At 48.1% G+C, this 24056-nt stretch overlaps 1 protein-coding gene across 1 annotated transcript; it reads right to left on the bottom strand.

Moving 5' to 3' along the window:
• Window positions 1-335: 335 nt before the first annotated feature.
• Window positions 336-2133, bottom strand: LOC124647802 (F-box protein At5g03100-like). The gene is made up of 3 exons (XM_047187675.1): window positions 1300-2133; window positions 1065-1202; window positions 336-917 (listed from the first exon to the last, which is right to left on the bottom strand). The coding sequence occupies exons 1-3, from the start codon at window positions 2131-2133 to the stop codon at window positions 543-545; spliced, it is 1347 nt and encodes a 448-aa protein (XP_047043631.1). The 3' UTR covers window positions 336-542.
• Between the last annotated feature and the right edge of the window lie 21923 nt (window positions 2134-24056).

Here is a 24056-nt window from a genome sequence, read left to right as displayed (position 1 = left end):
GTAAGTTGGTGGGGAATGAAGTATATTAACAAACATATGAAGCCTTTCCTTTGAGCATCAGGGGCCAACTAGTACATGCAGAAAACTCAAGAAGTAGAATTGACATCTCAAATCACTAGGGAGCAAACAGGGATTTAAGAAAAAACATCGATCAATTGTGGCAAACTATGTTAACTTCTACTCCACCTTGCTACTGAAAGCCTAGGCTCTGCTTCTCACAACAAAAAAGACTACAAGAGAGCAGCACTTCATTAAGTCAGTTGTTAAAGTTTTTTTTAGAAGAATCAAATATTTTTTCCTTCAAACAATTCAAGATTTAGAAGTCATACATTAACTGCTGAATCAAAGTGAACAAGTAGGTTGCGATCATTTACAGTTTAGCATGCCAAACACATGACACATCTCTTAATCTCTATAATATGACAAGTACAATAGTAGCATGAAAATCTCTAAAGCATTACACACAAGTCCAAAGTGCCATGTCTCCAGTTTTGCACGGTGAAAAGACATGCCACAAAAGCTGAGGGGGGACAACAATCTAGTCAACCTTTTCCACAAATTTCACAAGGTCTACTAGAGGGATCTGTCGAGAACAGAATGTGGTCAAGGCTGGCACAAGCAAAATTATCAGGATCATGAGCAGCTTCAAATTCAAGTCGAGCATTTGGATAAGGCCTACTGTCAACATGCAGCTGACTGTGTTGATCAGCTATCCATTCATCAGTATATTGGTCCTTGACACCAAATCTCATTAACTTGAGAACTTTACCATTCAGGAGAAAGAACTTAGCAAAGTTAACCTCTGATCTGGTGCCGACATAAAAATTTAACTCTACTTCTCTGAGATGATTGAGGCATTCAATAGGATCTTGTGGATTAAGATGATGCACATTCTCCATATCATTTCCTGGACATGACTGAAACAAAATAAAAACAGTTACACGGTAGAACTAGCCTCTACATGACAAGTAAAACAGGGATTTATTCATTGGATAATACTCCATCTATGAAATTACAGGAGCTATTTTTACCACTAAAAGCTACCGAAGAAAGATTAGACTCACCGTGATGTAGAGCTTCTCCAAGCAAGGAAATTTCTTTAGGAAGACTATAGCTGCATCAAGATTAGGGCCACTAGATGTGAGATGCAAAACCTTGAGGCTGTGTGTCAGTGCTTTCAAATTGCCTGCAACCGCCATTCCCTAATAACAGAAAAGGCATAAACATACGACATGATCATAAAGAGCCCTACTAATATGATGTGTAACACTGAATCTTGGGTTAGATGCTCACAGTTACCTGAGAAATTGAAGACACAATCTTGAGTTTAGCGATGTCATCTGCCATGGAGCCTAGGATCTCAAGTTTGGGTGCCTTGATTAGCCAGATACTGGACTCTGGATGAAGATCAGTTCTGATCAATCTTTCTAGTCTGGGGGCATTTTCTATGACTAGGTGATAGGGATGCGGAGGTTCATCGACGGCGATTCTCCGGAGAGTCGCTGAATTGATGAGCAGGTAGCAGAAGCCCCTGCACCTGTCCAGCAGCAAGCTCTCGAGGACAGGGCAGCCAGCGAGCAGGCGGTCGAGGGTGTCTTCCCGTACGGAAACGATTCTCATGGTGAGCTTCTCAAGGCAAGGGAAGTTAAACGACGGCGGCGCGTCTTCCTCCTGAAAGAACCTGCAACAACCGAATCTGGCCACACGTAGGGTCGGCGCGAAGCGCAGGATGGACAGCGGCATCGGAGCCTCCCACTTAGAGAGCCACAGGTCGATCTCCTGGAGATCTCGGAGAGCGGGCGACCTGAGCCAGCCGTCGGGGTCGGGGATTTGGACGCAGTTGGTTAAGAAGCGGCGAGCGGGGCCGGGGTGCTCGGAGAAGATCTTGGACACGGCGGCGACGCGGTCGCGGCCGCATCCGTCGATGTGGAGGATGTCGAGGTTGAGCGGGGAGGAGCGCCATAGTGGACGCCAGCGGCGGGAGAGGGATGTGGTGCGCACGGCGTCGTCGATGGGGAGGAGAGATATGATTATGCTGAGGATCTCACCGGGGAGAGAGCTAATCAGATCGATTTCCTCCAGATCCGGTGCCGTCTTGGCTACAGGAAGCGTCGGCGCCGCCGCCGCCGCCATAGCCCGGGGCGCACGAGAGACGGCCGAGGCCTGAGGAGTGACACTGACTATGCTGGTTGAGGTGATCTGTGCCGCTAATGAGTCGTAGTGCGGTGATTCGATAGTACTCCCTCCCATCTCTTAGAGCATGTCTAACAGACCCCCTAAACCACACCGGACTTGTATAATTTCGGCGGTATACGGGGTACGGGCGAAAATGGCCGTCTAGCGGGCCCCCTAAACGGTTCACCCCGTATCTAAAATATACAGGGCCCTCCCTTACTTGTAGAGGGTGGAGGGGCTTGTAGGGGTGAAAACTGCACTCTGGACCACCGGACCTCGCCGCGCCACCGCCAAACAAACTCCACTCCGGCGACCAATTCCAGCCAACGAGCTCTAAATTCTATCAAATCTCTACCAATTTCTTTCAACCCATCAAGATTTCTATCAAATAATGAAAAAACTAGATGAATTTTGAAGCAAAATTCCGCGTTCTCCCACTCGGGGCGGAGCCGGCGGGGACGGGGCGGAGCCGGCGACGGCGCGGGCGGGCGGGTGCGCCGCGACGGGCGAGGGCCGGGGTGGCCATGGGCCATGGCGGCCGAGGCGGCGCAAGGCGACGGGGGCCGCCCGCGGCCGAGAAGCGGGGGCGAGGCGGCGGGCGGCGCGTGGCAGCAGCTCGGGGCGGCATGTCCGGTGGTGCGGGGCGGCAGGTCCGGCGGCGGGGCTGCAGCGCGAAGAGATGAAAAAAGAAGCATATTCTTAGAATATGCTCTTTTACAGTTTTCGTATACGGGGACCGTTAGACGGGAGGCGTTTTTGTCCAGTTAAAAGTACTCGCGTTTTATATACAGGGCCCTCTACACGTGTTTTACGGGACGGAAATTTAGGGGGTCTGTTAGACATGCTCTTGCATTTGTCTAAATTTTGATGCATCTAGATACTAAATTGCATCTACAAATATCTAAATTTTGATAAATTTTAGATAAGCTTTATTAGAAGGAGAGAATAGAATCTGTTCCAGGTTATCTTCTTCTACTCCGATCTATATGTTTTTTTTTGGTTTTCTTTTCCCTAGTTCCTACAGTGTGATGTGGTCTTAATTTTAAATTTTTCTTTTTCTTTGAAACGATCCAAAAGATTTTCCTTTTCTTTCATCGTTAATAAAGTAGAAAAGATGTGTTTAGTTTCGAGTAAATTGCACAAACCCGTAATTTTTGGATTCACTTTTGCACAAACTAGCTACTTCATTTTTCTTTTGTGCACAATATGATTAAGTATTTGCAGTGAGTTGCAATGATATGTTTACACTGTTTGACGGTAGAAACTCGCCGTCTTGGAGGGTCTCCCACAAAGTGGTGACTATTCTCCGAATTTAAGGAGCTCGCGGGCTTACAGCCACAAGTCGCCATGGCTAGGTCCCACATGCTCACCATTGGCAACTTCTCCAAGCTTAAGGCGGCACTCTGGCCCGAGGTGTACACCTACTTCACGCACTTTGTCGTAGTAGAGTTAGGCACATACGGTACTTCCGATTCTTCCCACGTAGCTATTTGGCATTGTCCCTGTTACTAATGACATGCTCCTCACAATAGCGGAGTACATTTTTTAGCTCGAGGGCTAGTAAAGTTTGAGTCCGAGAATTCTTCTTATCTTTTACACCTGCAATGGCACCTTCTTCGGTATTCATTATATGCTGGCAGGATCGACGCTTCATGGCCCAAAGCGAGAGGGCATGCATCTTTCTCCGGCAATAGTTTGGTGTTGTTGGTGCATCGGCTGGTGGTCTCCCAAGACTACATCTTTCCGTTCTTGTTTGGTAGTCTAAGTCGCATCTTGTTTAGGTGTGGCATCTCTTGTTTTCATGTTAGGCTTCAAGCTGGTGGCTCAGCTCCATCTCAGTTGTCGTTTTTCTTTTCTTTTTAACATGCTTGCTTGGGGATTTTCCATAACTTTGTATCCATTTGACTGGTTGGATTTTATTTATAAGCGAGACTAAAGCATGTTTCAAGAAAACTACTTAAAGTTTGTTCAAGTTTTAATAAAATATATTGACATCTAAAACACAAATTTAGTATTACACTAAACATACAATGATTTTTTTGGTACTAGATTGATTTAAAGTTGTGGATATTGACATACTTTTAGATAACTTTGGTCAAACTTAAACTTAAAGAAGATTGATTTAGGATAAATCTAAAAGATATCAATTATTGAAAAATCTACTTTAATATAGTCGATTCCATTTTTGGGGTGGCTTTGGACTACCTAGGAGGATATAGGAAACCGAATCAGTTCCAAACCGAGTATGATAGTAGCTTCCAAGAGAGGCCGGTTTTCACCCGTTTGTGTTGTATGTCGATGGAAGAGTTAGCAGGGCAAGAAGAGGAGTCCGGACTTGATCGGGGATTCCTAATAAGTGCTACATAAACACAGGCGCGTAGACATACATAGCATATACTACATACCTACGGCTACCTACTCTTCTGAGTAAATTACATATAGGTACCACTTTTGGGGCAACGGTTGCGAGTAGGTACCAACTCTGGTAATTTTATCAAGTAAGTGCAACTTCTGAGGCAGCTTGTAACAAATAGAGCAATTCTGTAGTTGACAGTGAATTAAGCACGCGGACCCACTTGTCAGCTAACGGCTGTCTTTGGCCATGCACGAATCCAGATCAGCTTTGGCCATGCACGAAATCTAAAAAAAAATCTACCCATGCACGTGCACCTGCATGCATGCTTGGGCGTCACCCGCAGCTCGTTGGACACCCCGACAACCGCGCTGACAAGCGCAATGCTTGGTCCTTCGACGGTGTAGCGTCACCCGCAGCTCATGGACTCATGGTCACGCTGCCGGAGCGTCGCCCTTCCGCCGCTGCGCTTGATCCACGTGCATGAACGGCGACCCTGCCGTCCACGCGAAGAGCGCGCGCACCACCGAGCCCACCCTGCGCACGGCGGCGCGGCTGGCCACGATGACCAGGAGCACCGCCAGCGGAGGGAGCACGGTGTTAGAAATAAACCACGCCATGCCCTTGCTGGTGTGTGCGCGCGCAGGTGCTGAAGATGCGCACGAGCGTGCCCTTGCTGCCGTCGGTGGCGAGCAGTCGGCCGTCGCCGGACAGCGCAATGCACGCGACGCTGGAATCGTGCGCATGCACGTCGACAGTGTCGGGACAGCCGCTCCGGCACACCTGCACGGCGCCCTTCTCCTCCCGCGGCAGCGCGTAGACGAGCGTCGCCTGGTCGGTCGCCAGCGCGCGCACAGCCCCAGCGGGTTAGGCCCCGTCGTCCTCTCCTCCTTATCCTGGGGATCTCCGTCGCCGTTGACCACCAGCACCGCCTTCTTCTCGCCGGCGACGAGCATGTGGTCACCGAGAAGGCGGACCCCGCCCACGGCGCCGAGGCCGGGTGTATCCAGTGTCTTCGTGGCCACCGAAGTCTGTCTCTATTTCTGTCCGCGACGCAGTTGACAACCAGCGTCGCCTTCTTCGCGCCGCCATTCCATAAAGCGTACCCCGTAGACGTCGGTGGCGCCGTCGGTGTCGCTCGGGCTCCGGATCACGGCGCCCAGGTTGGACTCCGTGAGCAGCTCGGCGCAGGTCACCTTGTCGCCGGTGCCGTTGCGTCTGTAGTAGACGAGCTCGACCAACTTGTCGCAGGAGAAGACGCGCAGGCCGCTGCCCGTGCACGCGACGAGGTGGGAGGCGTCGCTGCTGAAGGCGACGTGGGTGAGCTGAGCTTTGGTGGCCACTGCCGCGGAGAGGGACGCCATGGTCGTCGATCCAAGTGTGGAAAGCTGTACTCGATCGATCGACGCGCGCGTCCCGGCCGCGTGATATAAATCGCACGGGCAAAGTTCGTAACCGTGTCCAACCTGGACATGCTCGCTTGCATGTTTGGGACCGGGTCGGTGACGAACCAGCAGACTCCGCCTCGGCACCGGCCGATGGCCGTGCTGCTCCTGTTGGTGCCGTCATGTACGTACGTGGGGCCACCAAAAGCTAGTATGGCTACCGGCGGGCCCAATGCACAAGCTCTGCGTCCAGAAAAAATACTACCGGCCTCATGCACAAGCTCCAAACGGAAGTGGCAAGCATGCATGTACGGTTGGCAGACGGACGTTAGCTGACAAGTGGATCCGCATGCTTAATTCACTATCAACTACAGAATTGCTCTATTTGTTACAAGCTGCCCCAGAAGTTGCACTTATTTGATAAAATTACCAGAGTTGGTACCTACTCGCAACCGTTGCCCCAAAAGTGGTACGTATATGTAATTTACTCTACTCTTCTCGAAGGGGCTTTGTTGGATTTCTCGTACACGTTGTCTCTCGGTCCATGGGTGCCACTGGCAGCCGCTCGTCGCCGGGCAAGACGACGACGCGCCTCGTGACGATCTCCGGGTACTCCCAGCTGGTGCGGACGCCCGTGCCGCGGACTTTCGACACGATCTTCTTCGACCATCTCTACTGGAACGTCACACTGAAACCGTGGGAATTCAACGACGGCCTAGCGCACAGCATATGGATTTCGGTCGTCCTCGGCGACGAGTCGAGGTACTGCCCAGACTTGGTCCTCAAAGACATCGACATCTCCATAGAGATCCTCGACGAGACCGCCAACCACACCGTCTTCCGTAGCGAGAGCAATGAGTCGACTCTACAAGCCTGTAAGAGCTTGCTTCTCGGCGTGTTCAGGAGGGAGCTGGAGGCGTCGTCGTGTCTCCGCAACGACAGCTTCACCGTCAGGTGCACTATGTCCAAGCAGCGGTCGACAATGTGGTGCCTCTTCTCCCAACCTAAGAAGCTAGCGCCCTTGGACCCGCACGTCGCCATGGCTGGGTCCCACATGCTCACCGTCGGCAGCTTCTCCAAGCTCAAGGCGGCGCTCCGGGGCGGAGACTGCACCTACTCCACGCACTTCGCCGTAGGAGGGTGCACATGGTTCTTCCAGTTCTGCCCCACCGGGGTTTTTGCCCTCACCCGCGACATTACTAACGAGGCGCGAACAACAACTGAGTTTAGTTTTGAGCTCGAGGGGGCGATAAAGTTTGAGTCTGAAAAGATAACTCACACGTTCAGTTATAGCAGCTCTAGATACATATATAGATGCAGGCTTGACCCAAGCACGTCGGCTATGCAGGACCCCCTCATTGTTCGGTGCCAAATCGCCGTCATAATGGCAGAGAAGCCGAGCTTGCCCCCTGCGGCGACCCAGACCGCTAACACCCCACGCACCCGGACCACCACCACCACCCCGCGCATTGAATCAATAGTAACTCCTCTACTGAGCGCCATCTACAAATGACATGAGATCTGTATGGATTACAAGCCAATGCAAAACTAGTTCATCAATAGATGTAAGCAGTAATTTTGTTCTAATACTATAACATTGTGCGTATACTAGGTTTCTATGTCATCGTGAGTCTTCTTTTACCATACATCAAATCAATATGGGCCATCTATTGATGAACTAAAAAGAATACATACCACAAGAGAGAGATCAGAACTAAAAATATGGGAACTGTACAATTAATTTAGATAGTATATTGTGATGTCATATCAGGGGTACCACACTACAACTATAAATGTATATTCAGAAAGAAAATACATATATACAATGATCTTCGATTCATTTGTCAAACCAAACAAAAAGTAGGGCTCGTTCATGGCTATGGCCTATGGCGAGCATCTCTATATAAAGCCTTATCAGTCTACCTACCGTCCTATACATCGATCGAAATTTTCCTTATCCTAGTCACAAGCTAGAGAAATGAAACACAATGACCTGTCATTTATGTCAGCACCATTGATGTTGGGGAAGGAGATCTCATCGTTGAACGAAGGACCGAAGATCACTTATTTAAACGTTGTGACCTCCATTGATGTGCTACCCAGTGTGGTTTTGAGATGCTCCAATAAAAGATTGTATGGTCACATCCTCGGAAGTTCTTTGAAATTTCTAGTGTAGATTTAAAAGAAAACTTCCTCCTTGACGTGGATGATATCATTCAGCCCAACTTCATGTTTTTTCTGCTATTGGGCCGGTGGTGCCCTTGCCTGGTTTGTATGCAGTACAATATTAAGGCCAACAAGAGGCATATGTACTCTTCTAGACGCCAGGAAGCACACCAACAACCACAACCAAGCTCCTTTTCATGGAGGGAGGCGTGTGCCAGCTTTGGGTCGACACAACATGCTTCGATTGCCATGGGATCCTGGAGGTGCAACTACAACTTACACACAAGGAACATTTGATGTCATAGCTGGAACGACCGTGTTCGAGCAAGTTTCTGCCGGCCATAACTACCACCTCGATTCCGATGAAGTTCATGACAACATCAACCAACACTGCTTTTTTCCATTGGGATTCCATCAACCATGACTACTACTACCAGTTGAATTATACCCCCAACCAGACCCCGATCAAATCGAAGATCAGCAACTCTAATGGGATCCTGACAGGCTCTTCATGGCGTCGGGTTGGGGACAAGCCGAGCTTCAAGGAGGGAGGCATGTTAGGAACCTATCCTACCCATACCCATACCCGGGCTAGCTTCTTGGGCCGCAACATGGGCCAGGTGCGGAGCCAGCTCTCACGCTACATGTACCTTGGGGCAAACCAGACTCAGAGCATCCAAGTTGGATCAGGAGAAAGGCATCGGCGGCTTTCTTCTCCCCTACCTCAGCTCTGATTTTTGAGTCCCCTTCTTGTTGTTCATTGTAATTCGAATCCCAAATTATGTATCTAAGATAGAACCGTGAGGAACTGCAGTTTGGCTCTTGACACCTTGCCCGATTCACCGCGCCGCCCGAGGGTTATGCCACCACCCCCACGCCCATGAGTTCCCTGAAGATTGCTTCGCCCTTTCTCCTAGCAGTGGAGGAGCACCGGCTGCACACGGACCATGGCAAGCGAGCAGATTTTGGCATCCATGATCTCGATGTTCACCGAGAGGAGGCAAGATCCTTACAGACATTGTGGTTCTTGGTGCGGTGTAGCTGTGGAGGAGCTCGGAGGCGCACCGGTCTGCGGCCATGGCCCATGGAGAGGCTTGAGGGGGAACCTGACGCGGGGCAGGGAGGCAAGGATGATGGCCTTGGCGCGAGTGGGATCCACTTGTCATCGTATGGGCAAAAAACATGAGTTGTGCTCTTTCCTAGAGCCGTATTTCGAAATAGAAATTGCGATTTGAGGATTCGGTGGAGGTGGAGGGTTTCGTAACACGCCCTTAGTCATGTGAATGACACACATGGGACAAGTACCAGTCCAGCATCAGTAATGCTACACGCCGTAGGTTCTCCGTATCATGAACAGTACGTAGGTTTAGCACTAGGACATTTGCCCGTGCTTCGCTACGGGTGGATATTTTGTAGATCATGACAAACTAATGTGCCAAAGTCAACAACCATGTTGATTTTCCACACCGCCACACGCTGAGTTTTTAAGATTTGTGAACTGTTTTTACATGGAAAGACTTCAAGTTATATTCATCTATCATTGTTCAGGCACGTTCTATGTTACCACTTCATGTTTTTTCTTGTCTTAGACGAAAATTATCACTAACGCATTAAGTGAATGAACGCTCAGCCTTCTTATCAGAAGGTGTTTCTGAAGCATTAGTCTCCGATAGCACCATTGTACGCCCGGGACTGCAGCAGCACGAACTTTTCTAAAATTATTGATCTGTCCGGAAAATAAATTTAAATCAAGAGTATAGGTGATATCACTGGTGGAAAAACAGGCTTCCGGGAAGCCCCATAAGTCGCGAAGGTAAAGGAACCGCGACTAATGGGGTCTTTAGTCGCGGTTCGTGTGGCGAACCGCGACCAAAGGCTCGGGCCCGGGGCGCACGGTGGCCACCGGGTGCACGTGGGGGCTAAGTCGCGGCTGGCCGTGCCAACCGCGACTAGCAGTGCCCGAAGGCTTTTAGTCGCGGTTGGTCAGGCCAACCGCGACTAAAGCCCCTCCCCTATATATACCCATCCAAAGCAGCCAACACTTAGCCATTTGGTGCCATTCTCTTCACAAGCTTCACAAGTGGGTGTTAGGTTTGCTTTTGGTTCCTCTTATGCACATAAGGTGTTTGATGAAATGCCCCAAGAGCATGAAACAAACATGATATGAAGTGTTGGAGCCACACTTGAGCTTTCTCATTTATTTTTTCCTCCTCGATCGCGGTTAGCAACTTGAACCTTTGATGTGTCGTTGATAAAATGTGCATGTGTGTGTAGTTCATTGTTTAATTTATATTGTTTGTAGCTAGTTAGTTTAACAAATGCATGATGGTTAATTATATATTTTATATTATAATAATGCAGATGAATCGACAATGGATGTACGGTAACCGACTCTCCGGCGAGTTCGGTGCGGGTTTGAAAGATTTCCTCGTAGTGGCCAATGCGAACAAGCAGGGGGGTTTTGTTATCTCGTCCATGTGTTAAATGTAAGAATCAGAATGGTTACTCTTCCTCAAGAGATGTTCACATGCACCTGCTTCGGCACGGTTTCATGCCAAGCTATAATTGTTGGACCAAGCATGGAGAAAGAGGGGTTATAATGACAGAAGATGAAGAAGGGGATGATTTCAATGATGAAAGCTATCTTGCTCATTTCGGTGATACTTTCATGGAGGATGCTGAAGGTGAAGGGGAAGGTGAAGGGGAAGGTGAAGAAGAGGCACGTGATGATCCCGTTGATGATCTTGGTCGGACCATTGCCGATGCACGGAGACGCTCGCGAAACCGAAAAAGAGAGGGAGAATTTGGATCGCATGTTAGAGGATCACGGGAAGGCGCTGTACCTCGGATGCGATGATGGTCCGAAAAGCTCGGGCTGCACACTCGGATTTGCCTGAGATGGAAGGCACGAGCAGGTGTAAGCTGACTCGGCATTTGAAAACTTGCTCGAAAATGTTGAAGAATATGTTTCCAAAGAATAACGAGTTGCCCGCCACTACGTACGAAGCAAAGAAGGTTGTCTCGCCCTCTAGGTTTAGAGGTTCGAAGATACATGCATGCATCAACGATCGCATCCTCTACCGCGGTGAATACGAGAATTTGAATGAATGCCCAGTATGCACCGCATTGCGTTATAAGATCGAGGCGATGACCCCGGTGACGATGTTGAGGGCCGTAAACCCGGGAAGAGGGTTCCCGCCAAGGTGATGTGGTATGCTCCTATAATACCACGGTTGAAACGTCCGTTCGAGAACAAAGAGCATGCCAAGTTGTTGCGATGGCACAAAGAGGACCGTAAGTCGGACGGGGAGTTGAGACACCCGCGGATGGAACGCAATGGGAGAAAGATCGACAGAGAGTTCAAAGATTTTGCGAGCCGACGCAAGGAACATAAGATTTGGTCTAAGTACGGATGGCATGAATCCTTTTGGCGAGCGTAGCTCCAGCCATAGTACCTGGCCCGTGACTCTATGCATCTACAACCTTCCTCCTTGGTTGTGCATGAAGCGGAAGTTCATTATGATGCCGGTGCTCATCCAAGGTCCGAAGCAACCCGGCAACGACATCGATGTGTACCTAAGGCCATTAGTTGATGAACTTTTACAGGCTGTGGGGCAGACCTGGTGTCCGTGTGTGGGATGAGCACAAAGAAGAGGAATTTGACATACGAGCGTTGCTTTTCGTAACCATCAACGATAGCCTGCTCTTAGTAACCTTTCGGGACTGTCAAATAAGGGATACAATGCATGCACGCACTGCTTACATGAGACTGAAAGTGTACATTTGCCAAATTGTAAGAAGAACGTGTACCTTGGGCATCGTCGATTTCTTCCGAAAGGTCATCCAAGTAAGAAAGAAAGGCAAGCATTACAACGGCAAGGCAGATCACCGGCCGAAGCCTCGCGGAATACACTGGTGCTCGAGGTATTTGATATGGTCAAGGGTTTGAAAGTCATCTTTGGAAAGGGTCCCGGCGGACAATCAGTTCCGAAGGGAGCTGACGGACACGTAGCCATGTGGAAGAAGAAATCTATATTCCGGGAGCTAGAATATTGGAAAGTCCTAGAAGTCCGCTTCTGCAATCGACGTGATGCACGTTACGAAGAATATTTGCGTGAACATCCTAAGCTTCTTGGGCGTGTATGGGAAGTCAAATGATACAAAGGAAGCACGGCAGGACCGAGCAAAGTTTGAAAGACCACGATGACCGGCATCCGGAACGGTTTCAAGGTCGTGCCGCCTACGCTTCGACCAAAGAAGAGAAGGTCATCTTTTTTGAATGCCCGAGCGAGTATGAAGGTCCCGTCGAGATTCTCGTCCAATATAAAGGGAATAATAAACATGGCGGAGAAAAAGTTCCAAAACCCGAAGTCTCACGATCGCCATGTGATTATGACGCAATTGCTTCCGATTGCTTTGAGGGGCTCTCGCCGGAAAATGTTCGATCGCCCATTGTGAAGCTATGTGCATTCCTCAATGCAATCTCTCGAAGGTAATCAATCCAGAAGTTCTACCACGGTTACGAACGATGTGATCCAATGTCTTGTCGGTTTCGAGTTGGTGTTCCCGCCATCCTTCTTCAATATTATGACGCACCTCCTGGTTCACCTAGTCGATGAGATTTCCATTCTCGGTCCTGTATTTCTACACAATATGTTCCCCTTCGAGAGGTTCATGGGAATATTAAAGAAATATGTTCGTAACCGTGCTAGGCCGGAAGGAAGCATCGCCAAGGGCTATGGAAATGAGGAGGTAATTGAGTTTTGTGTTGACTTTGTTCCCGACCTTAAGCCGATTGGTCTTCCTCAATCGCGGCACGAGGGGAGACTAAGTGGAAAAGGCACGATCGGAAGGAAATCAATGATATGTATGGACGGCCATTCTCCGATCGAAGCACACCACACGGTTCTGACCAATTCCAGCTTGGTGGCTCCGTACTTTGAGAAACACAAGAATATTTTACGCTCGGACAACCCAGGAAGCTTGAATCCTGGATTAGGAAGGCCCACATGGAGACTTTCGGCGGTTGGTTGAGAAAACATTTAATGAGTGACAATAAGGTTGTAGATCAGCTCGTACATGTTGGCCAAGACACCATCTTCGACTATAACGACTTTCCAAGGGTACGAGATAAATGGGAATACATTTTACACGATCGCCCAAGATAAAAAGAGCACCAACCAAAACGATGGTGTCCGCTTTGATGCGAGCAACCGAGAATGGGCAAAAGGTCACATATTATGGTTACATAGAGGAGATATGGGAACTTGACTATGGACCCTCCTTTAGGGTCCCTTTGTTCCGGTGCAAATGGTTCAAGCTAACGAGGAGGTGGGGTAAAGGTGGACCAGCAATACGGAATGACAATGGTGGATTTCAACAATCTTGGTTACCTTGACGAACCATTCGTCCTAGCGAAAGATGTCGCTCAGGTTTTCTATGTGAAGGACATGAGTAGCAAACCGAGGAAACGGAAAGATAAGAAAACGATCGGTACATCATGCGATGATCCAAAGCGCCACATTGTTCTTTCAGGGAAAAGAAACATCGTGGGAGTGGAGGACAAGACAGACATGTCGAGAAGATTATAATATGTTTGCTAAAATTCCGCCCTTCAAAGTGAACACCGACCCAAGCATTAAGTTAAATGATGAGGATGCTCCATGGATACGGCACAATCGTAAGCAAGCGGGGACACAAGGGAAGAAATGATGTGTAATAATTTATTGTACCAAACTTTGTTGAATGAATCATGTGAATTATATTACCCGTGATGTGTTTGGTGTCCATTTTCGAATGATTCAATTGACTCGAGATAGCACTGATGATACATGAAATTTGGAGTGACTAAGTCATACTCCTGCATACATGAAATTTGGAGTGACTAAGTCATACTCCTGCATATAGGAAATTTGGAGTGACTAAGTCATACTCCTGCATACATGAAATTTGGAGTGATTTAGTCTTACTCCTGCCTAGGCGTATAATATGCATACTCGTAGTCTTCATAGCCGCCGCCGTTGTACTGGTAGTCGTCGCCTTCTAAGTTGCCGGCGTCATCGTCGCTGCTGTCGTCGCTGTCGTCGGGCGGCGCTCGTGGCTCGAAGCGAGGGTAGCGCGAGGCGGGGATATCGCCGGCCGTGATGTAGTCCATGACGCTCTGCGAGTCCGGCCGTACCACCATAGCCGACGGCCGGCCTCGTGGAAGTTTCCGGGAGGCGGACCGTCCTCCTCATACCCGGCGAGCGCCCTCTCACACCGATTGATGAAGAAGGCGTCCCAAGTATGCTGGTTATCGGGATGCCGGCGGGGATTCATCCGCTGCTCCGGCGTGAGGTCGAGGTAGTAGTGGTTCGTGATGGCCGCCCGGCGCGCGGTACCCGAGGGACGGGAGGGACCGGCACGCCGCCGGCGCTTAGGCTCCGGCCGGCGAGGGACGCGGTAGCCGGAGGGCAAGGGTAGTTCGAGGCGCAAAGCTCCTCCACCTGGCTGGTAGGTTAGAGTGGGTGCGGTGGAAGCCATGAGAGAGTGATGAGAGATTGTAGAGATGTGATGCTGGCCAAGCCGGGCTACCTATATGTAGTGACGAATGGCGGGAAAAATGGGAGCGGGAAGACGGGGAGGCGGGAAGAAAGAGGCGGGGAGAAAGTGGCGGGAAGAAATTGGCGGAAAAAATTTGGCGGGAAGAAAGAGGCCGGAAGAAATTGGCGGGAAACAATTGGCGGGAAGAAAGAGGCGGGAAGACGGGGAAGAAATGGCGGGAAGACGAGGAGGGAAGAGGGGGTCGGCGGAAAGAGGCGGGAAGAGGGGGCCAACGAACTTTTGAATTGAATTAGTTTCATTTTTATGAATTTTTGATAATTTGTATTTTTAAATTTTTGAATTGAATTAGTTTTATTTTTATGAATTTTTTGATATATTATTTGTATTTTTAAGATTTTGAATTGAATTAGTTTTATTTTTATGAATTTTTTGATATATTATTTGTATTTTTAAGATTTTGAATTGAATTAGTTTTATTTTTATGAATTTTTTGATATATCATATGTATTTTTAACATTTTGAATTGAATTAGTTTTATTTTTATGAATTTTTTGATATATAATTTGTATTTTTAACATATTGAATTGAATTAGTTTTATTTTTCTTAATTTTTTGATATATAATTTGTATTTTTAACATATTGAAATGAATTAGTTTTATTTTTTTGATTTTTTTGATATATAATTTGTATTTTTAAAATTTTGAATTGAATTAGTTTTATTTTTCTGATTTTTTTGATATATTATTTGTATTTTTAACATATTGAATTGAATTAGTTTTATTTTTCTTAATTTTTTGATATATAATTTGTATTTTTAACATATTGAAATGAATTAGTTTTATTTTTCTGATTTTTTTGATATATAATTTGTATTTTTAAAATTTTGAATTGAATTAGTTTTGTTTTTCCGATTTTTTGATATATTATTTGTATTTTATGATTTTGAAAAAGAAAAGCAATTTGAAAAAAGACCTTTAGTCGCGGTTGGCCTCGCCAACCGCGACTAAAGTCTCGCAGCGCGGAACGGGAAAAACCCGCCGAAATACCTTTAGTCGCGGTTGGCGAGGCCAACCGCGACTAAAGGTACCCTTTAGTCGCGGGTCGCCTCCCCAACCGCGACTAAAGGGGGGACTATAAATGTCGGCGCCGAACCGCCGCCGCGCCATCTTCTTCTCCGCGCGACAGGACTCCTCGCCGAAGCCCTGCCGTCGCCTCCTTCTCCGTGCCGAAGCCTACTCGCGTCGCCTCGCCGCCGTCGCCGCCGTCGTCACGCCGCCGTCGCCGCGCCCGAGCCGCCGCCGCCGCGCTGCGCCGCCCGTGCGTCGCCCTCGTCGATCTCGCCGTCCCCGGCCCATCGCGCCGATCGATCTCACTAACCGCCGCCGCGCGCCCGGCCCGCGTCTTCGCGCGCGCGCCGCCCCCACTCGCGCGCCGCCGCCGGCCGCTGTTGCCCGCCGCTTGCCCGCCGCCGCCGCCCGCTGCGCCCGGCCGGGAGAGAGAGAGATCGAGGGCGCGGGGAGAGAGAGAGAGACGGCCGGCGCCCCCTGCCTCTCTTTTTTTTTTGTTTTTTGTTTTGTTTTTTTAACTTAACTAAAAATTTAACTTAACTTAACAATTGTTAACAATCGTAAACTTTAACAAAGTTAACAAAATTTAACAAATTTAACAATTTTCAAATTTAACAAATTTAACAAATTTAACAATCGTAAACTTTGTTAAATTTTGTTAATTTTGTTTTTTTAACTTAACTAAAAATTTAACTTAACTTAACAAAATTGTTTTTGTTGCTAATTAATTAATACAAAAAAACTAATGTTGTAAACTTATAAATTTTACATTGTTAACGTTGTTATTTTTACTTACAGTAGTTCTCTTGCATACACAACAACATCATATGTAGTATTTTTTCCAAAATGTAGAACAAATTAATGTTGTAAACTTATTGATTTTACATTGTTAACATTGTTAATTTACTCACAGTTATCTTGCATACACAACAATTAATCTCATACACAACAATTACACACATCATCTGTAGTGAATTTCGTCCAAAATGTAGAACAACACCGGTCTCTCGGTCACCGCCACACCGGTCTCTGCGTCCCCTTTCGCCACCGCCACCGGTCTCTCGGTCACGCGGTCACCTGCGTCCCCCTTTCGCCACCACCACCGTTCTCTCGGTCACGCGATCACTCGCGTCCCCCTCTCGCCTCCCTCGTCGCCCTCTCTCTTTATATGTAGAAGAGATATGATAATGCTGGCATATACACAATTAATTTGTTTTGACTACATGTTTTCAGGACTGACATATGGCGGACGATAGAGCTGACCCGATTCTGGACAACTATGATCCGGACGCTGAAGACCATATGTTCGGCATCATAAAAGGCGATTTTCCATATGTGCCGACCGGAGAAGAAGAAGATGATATCTCTTCTTATCTGAACCTTGAGTGTGAAGATGAAGGGCGCCGTCAGCAAGCAGATGATGTCGAAGAAACGTCGATAAACGACGATCTTCAATTGGAAGTAGCAACCACCTCCGGCGCCGAGGTATATATATATACATATTGAGCGTCTGGTGATACAAACTAACTGATTTGAATAAATGTGTGTGTACTAACGCGCGCGACTCTCTTTCTTATTTTAGCCCTCGGCCGGATCGTCGAAAAAATCGAGTACGTCGTCAAAGCGTGGCGCAACCAAGACGATGAAACCAGGAGAAACATGCACCATCGATGTTGTCGATGAAGCAACCGGCAGGCCGCTGGAGCCCAGCAAGAACGCCACCAAGTTTGTCAGCCAATGCGGAGCCGTTGTTAGAGACAACGTCTCGATCACCCGCCGGAGTGGAATGAGCCAAAGAAGGCACGTGTTGGTTTCACTTTTGTCGATAAGAGAGAAAAAAGATTGCTTCAACAAGCTTATGGAACATTTCGTTCTACCTCCGGAATACCGCAAATACGATGAGGAGGGTAATAAGATTGCGGAAAACAAGGAGAGGCGCAAGCTAGTCAAACAGATTCGCTCTTTCTAGGATGGCCAACGCATTCGGAAATACAAGCAAAATCTAGCCCATGACTTTGTCAACCAGGGCAAGACTCCGAATTTCAAAGGACAATATGAGAAGCGCAACATGATTGGCCAGAATTTGTGAAGCAAAAGAAATCGGAGCGAGTTCCTTGAACTATCGAAAAAAATAAGGAAAATGCGGCCAAGAAGGAGTACAATCATAAAATGGGGCCGGGAGGGTATCGCTTTTGGCAGCCTAAGTGGGAGAAGATGGAGAACGAGCTGAGGGCGCGAGGAATCCGTCCGAGTACGGAGGGATGGGACCCAAGGGCCAAAAGGCTGGTGAGTACGGGCATGGGGGATCGGCGAACCCGGAGACGGGGGAGTGTGTTTACCGGGGCAAAATAATTACACCCACCAAAAAGCTTATTGAGGCAATGAGGGAGGCTCAAGAGGGGAGGATCAGGTTCAACGGAGAGAACGACGCCACGACAAAAGCCCTCGGGAATCCTGAACACGGAGGACGTATACGAGGCATGGGGCCCATTCCGTGGAAAGTAGGGTTCCCCGAACGATGACCCGTATGGTTACGAAGCCGTAAGAGAAAGATGGATCGGGATGCGGATGTTGTGGCGAAGTTGGTAACGGAAATGGATGTGATGAAGAAAACCGTGAGTGTACTAGTCGCCGAAAGAGATGCAGCTCGGGCGCAGCATGCTTGAAGATCATCCAATGGATCTCGGAAGCCGGCGGCGGAGAAGAAGCGGCGTGGCTTCCACGGAGGCCTCACCGGCTGGTGCACCGACGATAGAAATTACTTGCACCGGAGCCTGCGGTGGTCGAAATTACTGCACCGGAGCCTCCTCGCTACCCCGTGGACGATATAAAGGAGATGAAAGCATGTCATCTGTATTATCCTATCGGGAACATGTCCATGAAGGTAGCCATCGGCGAGTGCTTTACCACCGGAGCACTCCACCACAACAACCCCATTCAAGATGGCTATGCTCGTGTGACGGTGGAGGAGATAGTCCAAGGGTTTGAGGACCTGGACATTGACATTGCTACACACTGAAGGGGTGAAAAGACTTGGAGATGTCAAGCGCCGAGTTCATTCTATGGCGGAAGAAATTTATCAAGTTTCCGGGCGAGGCGCCAACAAGTCCACCCCGTACGGTGGTGGTGGTGGCGGTGGCGGTGACGGTGGCGGTGGCGGTGGCGGTGACGGTGGCGGTGACGGTGGCGGCGGCGGTGACGGTGGCGGTGGTGCTTCACCTAATACACCTCATTCACGTCAGCCGACGACGCCGCCCCCCAGTCCTTGTCCGGCGGGTGATCAGACACCGGTACCGCCCCCAATCCACCTCCGGCGAAGAAGCAGAAGCAGTCCTGGGTTATTAACCCGGACCCTTATGTACCTAAGAAAACAAAGATACCAGAGCCATCACTGAAGCCTCTCATCCCGAGGCCTTGGGAACTTAGTGTCGAGGAAAATGCGGCGGCCGTGGCTGCTCGAGCATGAGAAATGGAAGGAGGAGTGCAAGAAGAAAAGAGAGGGCGAGCCCAAGCCGGTATTTTCGATGAGCAAAAGAAGTGGGCTAAGTCATTTTTGAACACACCGTCCCAAGCCGCGAAGAATCTGCTCGACGACTATTTACGTGAACTTCGTAGGCAAGCACTCGAGTTCAAGAGGAACAAAGAGTTGGCGGAGAAGAAAGCCTTGGAGGCCGAGAAAAAATTAGAAAGGGGGAAAGAAGTTGCCCAGCTCGGGGAACAAAGTAAACAATCGATCGCCCCGCTCATAGTGCAAGCCGCCGGTCCGGATGCCCCCGATATCATAGCAGCTGCGGCAACACATGGATTGACTGTAACGAGTGCCAGAGAACAAGCGGCCGAGTTAGGTATCACTCTTCGTGCACTGTTAGGCCTTGATGAGGCGCCAATGAAGGACGTAGTATTTACATATGTGAAGAATGGCCCTCTCATCGAGCCTGCGCAGGAAGAGGATCTACCTCGACAAATGAAAGGTCTGCTAAATTGGTACAAGGGTTACATAAAACATGAAAACGCCAAAGACTATATCTATGCGGAAGTTAAATATGAGCATCACTTCAAACATTACTGGGTACAAATTCCTCTGAGTGAATTGTTCCAGCTGTTCAATCTGCGCGACCTCGACAAATCTATCATCAGTTGCTACGTTATGTAAGTGATTTATTAATTTCTACCCCATCTCGTTCATTGCCGGCCTGCACTATATATATATATATATTGTCCTAACTATCTTGTTGTGTACGCTATATATTATGCGAGAATGAAGAAGCGGGAAATGCGAATAAGGAACATCCATGATGTTGGGTTCATTGACCCACACATCGTTAATTCACATGTGTTAGAACACCACCCCGTCGACGTGGAGGATGACCTGTGGCGGTTTATTAGAAAACAGCAACAGAAAAGTGATATTCTATTTCCTTACCATTTTGGGTGAGTGTTTCTGTCTTGAGCACATTCTCTTTTGTTTACTCCATGCATGGTATGTGGCTAATCGATGAGTTATGCATGATTGTGCATGTATCGTGTCCGCGGGTTCCACTGGATTCTTATGGTAATTCAAGTTCGGACCTCCTCAGTTCTCGTCCACGACTCTCTGAATATGGATCCGGCGCTTTGGGCCGACATGAGAAAAATGATGCAAAAGTAATTATTTTCATTCATTTGCGCTCTATATATCGATCGGCCTATTTCGTTCATCATTTCCTAATATCAAGTAACTAATTAATAACTCTCTTGTTTATTTAATTTTCTTTGCCTCGTAGGGTTTGGAGACGGTTCGTAGATACCAAGGTCGGTGAATTCAAAAAAGAGCTACATTTTAAAATGGCAGTGCGGACGGTCGGGGATATTCAGCCACCGGGGACCAATCTATGTGGATACTATGTTTGTGAGAGGATCCGGAGATACTGCAATGAGCGGGACCGGACGTGTGAGAACAACATCCTGAGGAATAACCTCCGGAAGACGCTTAGTCCGAAGCTCGCTTCCGACCACTTCAAGAGGAACTAGCTGGATGGTTGGCGAGGAAGTCATCGATCCTAGAGGAGAACACTATTACGATGACGTAGAACTTTATATGCACCGGAATTTGTAACTAACTTGTTCAAAATTGTATATGGTCATCCGATATTGAATATATATTGTATATGGTCATCCGATATTGAATATATATTGTATATTCCTCTTGAATTCTTTTTGGTTCTAATTTCAAATTTGTTTGAAATTGTACATTCATATGCATGTATGTATACAGTACCGTAGAATATGTGAAACTCCATCAAAATTAAAACCCAAAAGAAATAAAATAATACAAATTAAAAAGAAACCAGATTTAGGGGGAGGGGGGTAAACCCTAAACCCTGCGGAGGCCTTTAGTCGCGGTTGGCCGGAAGAACCGCGACTAAAGGTCCTCCGCCCTGCGCTCGCCTGCGGCCCACGTGGATGGGCCTTTAGTCGCGGTTCGTAAGGAACCGCGACTAAAGGGGGGGGCCTTTAGTCGCGCTACTTTGGTCGCGGTTGGGCCACCGCGACTAATGGCAGTTGCCAACCGCGACCAAAGCCCCTTTTTCCACCAGTGTATTTCGATGAAACAAATTAACTTTTGCATTTCTCTAAAGACTGAATCAAAACTAACAAAGTAGATCACCTAGCGATGTACAATTAGAAGAACACTACAGAATGCAGGCAGACCTACATGCTAGTTGATTCAAATGGTCACCTACCATTCCCTCTAACGATTAATTACCAATAATTTCTTTGTTAACAAAATAATAATGCTGCTAAATAATGTTGCTCAAGTTATCATATAGCAGTTTAACTTTTCTCTTTCTAATCGTTTTGCCCAAAATCACAGCAACGTGGCGTCCTAGTGCACAGAGTGGTACCAAAATAATAATGTCTGCCGAGACCTATCTACTTCTTCAGAGAGAAACTGTTTCAGGAACAACAAGGGCACATACACATGAAGCTGCCATGCACTGGAGCCTGCTTGTACCACGCTTCAACCCGTGAGCAGGAGTTGAGCTCCAGGATCGCGACGGATAAAAGCCCATACTCAGCGTCCTCCGCGACGAGGGCGAGCTCCATCTTGACTCACAGGACGAGACTGCCCATGCTCAGCTTCCTCCGCGAAGCGGGCGAGCTCCATCTCGACTCACAGGACGAGACTGGAGAAACAATACGAACTGCAAAACGGAAGAATCCCATAGAGCCGATTGAGAAGGGAGAAGGTCTGGCTTCACACATTGAAGCGATTCCATAGTTGGAGGCGACACCGCGTCAATATCCCCGTGTGGCTGTTGAGCCAGCAGCTTCCCGATCCCGTTTCCCCGGATCGAGCTTCACCATCCGTGTGCCGGCAATTGGTGGGGGTGCAAGAGGCTATCGAGGAGCTCTTCCTTGGGCTTGATGGGATTTGCGGCCGGCTCCCTAACGCCTCTCCCCTCTGCCCCTTTCGTTGACCTGCTGCCGCCGCTCTGCGGCTCTTTCACCATTCCTCAAATCAAATTCATCTGTGATCCAAGATCTCTTCTGCAATTCCATCATGTTTTTCCTCTTTCCATCAGCCCGAACAATTTTCTTCTCCGGTTGTTATTTTGGGACAGCTCGCTGATAATCTAGAAAATTTGCGAGCATATAAATAAGAAAAAATTGGTATTTGTGAGCGAGGTGGGACTAAATATACTGCTACTGCCCTGCCAAGCCGTCAATGACTTCAGGTGGGTGAGGGCCTGTTTGGTGTGGCTTTTTTTGGCTTTTGGCTTTGGCAAAAGCCACCAAAAGCACCTAAATAGGTGCTTTTTTTGGCTTTTGGATTTTGGAAGCCAAAAACAAAGATCCTATTCTTTTGGCTTCCAAAATCCAAAAGCCAAAAAAAGCACCTATTTAGGTGCTTTTGGTGGCTTTTGCCAAAGCCAAAAACCAAAAAAAGCCACACCAAACAGGCCCTGAGCCTGGTCGCATGCAGCAGAGCGCGTGAGCTGTCCAGGCCCATGGGCCAGTTTCCCATCCACCCCAGTTTTCGCGGGACCATTGACGGACAACCAAATTCACGTGAGTAAAATTGCTGTGCGAACCGTTTCGTAATTTTAAGCGGTGGCATCAGCCTGTAAATTTCTATCAACTCCAGGGGCAGGTTTAAAACGGACGAAAATTTTGGGAAGAAACCTTACTTCCTTTATTAGTAGGTAAAAATAAAGATTATTGGTCCGGCATAGAGGAAACTTGGAAACTCAATCCGTGTGATGAGTGATGACCCACCATTTGACCAAATGACCAATCATGCCGACATATATGAAAAAATAACGATCAAATCGTACTACTCCCTCCGATATAATAAGTATCCGCGGTTTAGTACGACTTTGTACTCCCTCAGTTTCTAAAAAGAAGTTTCAGTTTTTTCAAAATATACATATATTTAATTATGTTTTAGTTTGTAGATATATGTAAATTTAGATAAAGTTGAGACATCTTTTATATATAGTCAGGGAGAGTACTAGCGTTGAACTAAATAAAGTTGTACCGGATCACCGGAATTCATTATGGATCAGGGAGTATATATGGACGTACACATTACATATAATAATGAGCTGCCACTCCATGATGTGCTAGCTAAATATGGAATGACAAATCCTGCACTACCGAGACGAGTTGGGTAAACGGCACCCAAGCAACACGTATCTCTCGCTAGCTATTTATATTGACCTAAGCTGTCCGTCTGGTCTGGGCGTGAGAAGGGGCTGATCAACCTCCTAGCTACCGATTGGTTTATACGGACTAGTTTAGATCTAGATTGTAAAGATCGATCATGGCGGTGGCGGCGCGCTTCAGCGACGAGGACATCCGGTTCATGGCGGAGGACGGTGTGGATCGCCCTCTTGAGGAGAGCCTGAGGAAGCTACTGTCCAAGACGAGCCAGGAGCTGCGCGATGCGGAGTTCCCCTCGCTGGAGCACCTGGATATTAGAGTTGTATCCTAATACGTATACGTATGGTGTAGTACACCAACGTATACGTATCTTCTCTGTACACCACGTGAGGGGTTTTTCCTCACATATATAAACACGTAACCGTCGGTCTGAAACGACACGACGTTCCACCCACGATTCACAACTTCAACATGGTATCGAGCCTCCTCTCTCTTCCGCTCGTCTAGCCTGCCGCCGCCGCCGGTCCTTCCACGGCCGCCGCCGCCGGTTCCCCCACGATCATGCCCTCCAAACTACACCAAAACGACGGTCTCTTCCTCCTAGATCAATTCCCTCCCTCGTTTTTCTGTTTTCCATACAATTCTAGACAACCCTATTCACGACCGGGGAAGCCGGGACCTCTGCTGTCTCGATCGCCGGATCGCGGATCGTCCGATCG

This window comes from Lolium rigidum, chromosome 4 (assembly GCF_022539505.1).
Source record: "Lolium rigidum isolate FL_2022 chromosome 4, APGP_CSIRO_Lrig_0.1, whole genome shotgun sequence".
NCBI lineage: Eukaryota > Viridiplantae > Streptophyta > Magnoliopsida > Poales > Poaceae > Lolium > Lolium rigidum.
This window is presented reverse-complemented; position numbering and strand designations above follow the sequence as displayed.

Bases quoted from the DNA above. Each gene is read 5' to 3' on its own strand.
- LOC124647802 (XM_047187675.1), bottom strand. From the start codon at position 2,133: ATGGCGGCGGCGGCGGCGCCGACGCTTCCTGTAGCCAAGACGGCACCG. The intron at 1,203-1,299 runs GTAACTGTGAGC...TTCTGTTATTAG, and splicing joins TTGTGTCTTCAATTTCTCAG to GGAATGGCGGTTGCAGGCAA. The intron at 918-1,064 runs GTGAGTCTAATC...ATTTTGTTTCAG, and splicing joins TGGAGAAGCTCTACATCACG to TCATGTCCAGGAAATGATAT.